General features: G+C 36.8%; 1 protein-coding gene across 1 annotated transcript; it reads right to left on the reverse strand.

Moving 5' to 3' along the window:
* Positions 1 to 932: 932 nt before the first annotated feature.
* On the reverse strand, positions 933 to 2,144 carry LOC110038345 (protein PYRICULARIA ORYZAE RESISTANCE 21-like). The gene is given in 4 exon segments (XM_020743153.1): positions 933 to 1,378; positions 1,381 to 1,532; positions 1,603 to 1,684; positions 1,996 to 2,144. Coding segments are annotated over 4 exon segments (606 nt in total). The 5' UTR covers positions 2,008 to 2,144; the 3' UTR covers positions 933 to 1,018.
* Between the last annotated feature and the right edge of the window lie 3,915 nt (positions 2,145 to 6,059).

Raw genomic sequence — 6,059 nt, forward strand, 5'->3', positions numbered from 1 at the left:
GGACAACATAAAAGAAAAACGTTCTTAAATGAAAACTTTATTCTTATCATTTATTATCTCAAGAAAAGCTAAGCAAGAGGCTTCACCCTTCACGAATCACATGATAGAAAAGAGAATTGTCGGCAGCATAAATGCGATCACTATTTGTTCTCTGGTAGCTCTGTGGTCTCCATCTCAACTCTCCCATATTAAGCAGTATTCCCTCCGGACCACCTAAGCCTCCAAAAGAATTCCGCCTACTCTCCACCCTCCGAAAAATCCCACCCTCCGAAAAATCCCTCGATAGCATTAGGGCTAATTCCGCCTACTCTCCACCCTCCGAAAAATCCCTCGATAGCATTAGGGCTGTCAAGAGCGCTCATTGTTCAAGAACAGCCCGTGTTTGAGTCGTTCGTTAAGTTAATGAGTCGAACACGAACAATGCAAACAACACAAATAAAAATTTGTTCGTTCGTGTTCGGCTCATTTTATATATATATATATATATATCGAACACGAACAATACAAACAACACAAACAAAAATTTGTTCGTTCGTGTTCGGCTCATTATAATAATTTTTAAATCTTGTTCAAACTCTTATTGTCTTATGACTACATGATTAGGGTAGTTAAAAGGACTCTTTGTTCGTGAATAGCTCATGTTCGGTTCGCTAAGCAAATGAGTCGAACACGAACACATTTTTTCTCTCGATATATAAACGAGCTGAACAGGAACAACAGCTGAGCCTGGGCTCGCTCATGTTCGTCCCGTTTACACCCCTACTTAGCATTCCATCAGCATATATATTCTAATTCAGTTGTAATAAATTTTAAAATTATTTAATTTATTTTTGGATGAGTTTACTAACTCATAACTTTAATAATTTTTAAATCAATCGAAATAAGCTTAAATAGAATATTCTTATTAAAATTTTGCCAAATTTATCCAATCGGCTCTGCAGCGCCTCCTACTTTCCTCGACTTTACTGTACCATTTGTTTTAGTACGACATTGAAAAATAAAATCAAGCCGGAGTAGATCAGATGATCGAGCAGAACGAAGTTTCGTCCTCGCATATGAACTTGCACGTTCTGCACCCATCATAGCACGGCATGGTACATGTTGGCACCACCGGCGGTACTGGTGGCGCCGGCGGAGGTTCTTCAGCAGACATACAGTTGCACCGGCCATGGCATCCACACACAGGAATGAACGGCCAAACCGTAGGATACGGGTACGGGTACGGATACGGATATGGGTACGGACACGGATATGGAGGATCAGGCGCCAGCTTCTCAGGCACCGTTTCAGGATCGTGTACAGGCGGAGGAGGAGTTGGTGCATGCTCAGGTTCAGGTTCCTGTTCTGGTGGCGTTCGGGGTGGTGGTGGTGGCGGGGGGGCACTGGTTTGTTCTGCTTGATCTCGATATCCTTGATGACCTTGCAAGCTTTGCAACAGAGCTTCTTGGAAAGCTTCTTGGGATCGAATGGCCCCAACAAGATCACTTTGTTCTCTTTTTCATTGTACACCACAGATTGAATGTCTTCTTGATCTTGCAGAAATTCAATTTATTTTAACGGTAACTAGAAAATAAATATTGATAGGAAATGGGAGCTGTTTACCTTGGAGCCTGCCAAGTACCTTCCTAATTTTCTTGGAGCAGATTGGGCATTGAAGGTCTACTTTGAGGATTACAGTTGATATCTGCTACAACCAGATGGGGTTTATAACAAAATATTAAGAATTAGAGAAATAAAAGTATTAATTAAATAGGGAGTTCGATGTTCTGTTGGATGGCAAATTGATTTTTTGGCAAGGAAAACTAGTCAGTTGAATAAAAGTATATAATTGCAATAAAGAATTTCTAGATTAATGTCTAAGAAATGGCATGGAACTTGGGAGTCAAACAAGAAGACAATTAAACAAGCTGAATTAAAAAAGACATATCTTTTTCATGATAAACTAACAAATTGGAAGGAGAGATGTGAGGGACTGTGAAGAGGGAGAGCGTTCACCTTCTCCGACATTCTTTGGGTGTGCCAGTTATTCCCAATGTGGAGAGAGAGAGAGAATGTGGAGGATGGAGAAGACGGGCAGTACCTAAATAGCTGGGGATAAGTGCGCCTTTTCGAAGACTCGCACGTATGACGTTTCCCTTCAAAGATTGCCGTTAGAGCTCGCAGAATTCCTCCGTAGGTATGAATCTTCTTTTTTAATCAAATCATTCAAAATTTTTCCGAAAAAAAAAAAAATTGAAAAGCGATGCTCATTTTTATTCAACAAAAAATACAAAAGAAATACTCATGAATCTACTATTAAATAGATATTTTTATAATATATTCTTCTCATTAGTTTTATTTACCTCCCCCATTATTTTTAATTGTCATGACACTCTCATCGCATGTTGAATCTGATATTGTTCTCTTGTGAACATGCCCCTAGAGTTAGAGCTGAGAGGAGAGAAGAGAGAGAGAAATGCAAGAGAATATTCAAGTGTCAGAAACCACAAGGATCCAAAACAATAGATTCCAAAAGTCTAACAGTTCAGAAGTCCTTTTATTGATACCAGGATTTTAGAATACAAGTACATGTATGGAAAGGATAGTTTCGATAATCATCTTAATGATTCCTATTCAAATTGCATGATATTGATAATGAGAGTCAACTTCTGGTTGATCACGTCGTTCGTCGCACCACGAATCATTCTGCGACTTTGTTGATGGATTCTATAATATGTCGTCCAATGTATGCCCCAAATTCTTGACAACTCGATCGCTTCGAGAATCGTGCTAGCATTTCTATAATAGGCATATTAGTTTCTGATTATCCTACTTTTTTATAACAGCTGCTATGATAAGGATAGTAAAGTTAATAAGCAATAAATAACACAAGAATCGAGAAAAATAATTTGATAAAATATGTTTCTTTGTTTTTTGTACCTAAGGTTGTCAAAAAAGCTAGTTGTTTGCGAACAGCTCGTGTTCAGCTCGTTCATTAGCTCAAATTTGAATCGTTAAGTAAATAAGCCGAACACGAACTAGTTTTTAAAGCTCGATTTATAAACGAGTCGAATATGAACAGCTCTTTGTTTGTTCGTGTTTGGCTCGTTTTAGCTAGAAATAAAAATATATATATAATTATTTATATAATAATATATTACATATTTTATTTATATGATAATTATTATATATATTTGAATCTAAGTTTAAATTGTAATAGTTCATGTGATAATGTGGTTACGTTTCTTCTTCTGCATGCATTTGGTCCAGGTTCGAATTCAACACTCTACATCTAATTTTTTCAATTTAATTTTAACAATCCAATTTCAAGCGTAACACGAGCCGAACACGAACATAAATATTTAAATCAAGTCAAACACGAACACACTGTTCACGAACCAATTTTGAATGAGTCGAACAACACGAATCGATTTTGAATGAGTCGAACACGAGCCAAGCATGAGCTCGAACCAATTTTGAATGAGTCGAACACGAGCCAAGCATGAGCTCGCTCTATTGCTTGAGCTTGGCTCGTTTACAGCCCTATTTGTACCGAGTAAACCGTATAAATAACGGTGTAAAGTTGGAATTATTTCATTTTATTCACTTTGTCTTCACGCATTTCGATTACCATCATGGCTGAGGGTTTGCGTAAGAAGAAAATGGATGTTCATCTCCCAGCTTTAGAATGTTTTAGACTTTTTGTACCTTTTACGATTGAAAAGAAAATGAGAAAAGTTGTTATGAAGAAGGAGTGAGCGACACACGAACTTGAGTGGGTCGTTTAAGTCAGTTCTTCAAACAATCTTGACGCTCGGTCATCAAAGAAGACATTGACGGCTGACCGTGGCTTGACGTTCGGTTCAAGTGTTGATGTAGCTGCTGGAGAAAGTGGGCGGGCTAGCCCTCTCGCTAAGGGGGGCCAAGTGGGGTCAAAGGAAAGTCACCCGCTAGTTTTTCCCTTCCTTTGATACTAAGTAAGAATGGAGAAGTTTTGCTTCTAGGAGTGGAAGAGTCGATGAATACCTCTAATATAAATAAGATTTTGGGTAGGAAAATGTATTTCTTTTGAAAAAAAAACATCTTAATAATCTTTTTACATCATCTTGATAAAGATGAGCCGATTGTTCTAGAGACCCATATTTATAGTGGGTCGCCCCTCGTCGTCACTGATTTTGCCCCAATGGTCAAGGCTGCACCTCTAGAACCAATCATGGTACCCCATGTTGCCAACTAGATTCTATGGGGATCGATTGACTTCCTTGGGAACTCCTAGCAGGAGCAGTCGAGGGGCTAACTTTCTTCTGAGTCGATGGAGCGCCAGATGAAAGAAATGATTGGCCCCTCTGGTGCTTAGATGTTGATGCGCCCCTAGTGTGTTGTTTTTCTGCGCATATTATGTCAATTTAAATCCTCAGTAACAGTGCCAAAAACGCATTTTATGTCAATTTAAATCCTCGGTAACAGTGCGAAAAACTTGACCAGTCCAGAAATTACGCAGTATTTTAGCTTTAAAAATTATGGCCAAAATCTTGACCAAATTTATATAAACTATTTAATGTGCAAAATAGAAATATTATATAAAATATATAAAATAGTTCACACACTAGGAGTTCTACGCAAGTGCACATATCGCTTCAAGTAATATAAGACTTTCTTTAAAAACCCCAGTATCGATCCCACAGAGAAGCGCAATAAGAAATCTCTTAGGCTAATTCTAATATATTACTATCAAGTCTTAGTTTATAAGATGAAAATTCTTATGGTAGAAACATAAATCACAATATTCAAACTATAAAAATTAAAGTAAGAAAGACAAGTTAAAATAGTTTTAATGAATACTAACAGAAATGTAATTAAAAGAACTAAGTTTACTAAACTAATTTCTAAACTTTAAAGTTAAATTTACTAAGACTAAACAATTTTTTATGACGAAGAGTTCAAATTTAAGAAAGCATCCTTCCCCTTTAGAATGAATATATGGATTATGAAGAAATTAAAATCATTTGAATATATATATATATAAAATGTTTTTTGTCGAATAGGAGAAATCTGATTCTTTACCCTCTTCCAAGTGCTATAAAGAACATTGACTAATCCAGAGTTTGGTCCCTAATTTTGTGGTTAGGCTGGGAGGATACTAGCTACCACTCTAGAGCTCTCACTACTCCCTCTCCTAAGGTCTAACAATCTCGCATCAGTTTCCAATCAACTAGACTAAATTGGGGGTTTTAATCTATCACCTTAAAATCTCCAATTTTGCATCCAACATAGTATATTTCTCTATTTATTCTATTCGGATCATATGTTTCTCAACAGATTTTAAACTTTCAATTAGCCAAATCGATAAGTAAATGAAGATCAAAGTTTGAATCATCATAAATTTTTTATATTAAAACCGTATAAAACAAAATCAATTCTTCACAAAATCATATCTCAAAGTAGGGAGAAGGATAAAGATGACTACTCATTATTTATGAGAAGGATACAACAAAACACAGATTTCATATAAAAAAACAAGTTTACAAAACAAAGAAATAAAAGAACACAACTTATCTCACAATCTTTCCCAAGCAAATCCCTAAAAGTTCTCTTCAAGCACTTTCCCTCTTTACAAGCACTCTCAATTCTCTCTTAGAAGTGTAATGAAGAAGAAATCTCTCACCTTCACTCTCCACTTACAATCCTTGAAGAAAATTTCCAAGCCCCAGACTTTCTCTCTCTCACTTTCTCTCTCTCCCTTTCCTCTTCTCACTCTCACGCCACTCACACACACACACACACTCACTCAAACCACCCTCAGAACTCCTCTTCAAGCCCTAGACTTCCCTCTCTTTTGTAAAAAGCTGCCTCCCTCCAAAAAGAATTCAAAATTTCTTCCAAAATTCTATCCAAAAGTTAACTCTTTTGAATTTAAAAGATATATTCATTGATCCAAGAGACATATCCCTTCATAAAAGAACCTTCCAAAGTGTCTAGATGCATTAAAACACTCTAAGGGGTGTTTAGAACAACTGTCCCTTGTTGACCTCACTTTTGGTTGAGGTTTAGTTTTTCCTCTTTAGTAGCCTAAGGTCTAG

This window comes from Phalaenopsis equestris, unplaced genomic scaffold, assembly GCF_001263595.1.
Source record: "Phalaenopsis equestris unplaced genomic scaffold, ASM126359v1 Scaffold232604, whole genome shotgun sequence".
NCBI classification, from domain to species: Eukaryota; Viridiplantae; Streptophyta; class Magnoliopsida; order Asparagales; family Orchidaceae; genus Phalaenopsis; species Phalaenopsis equestris.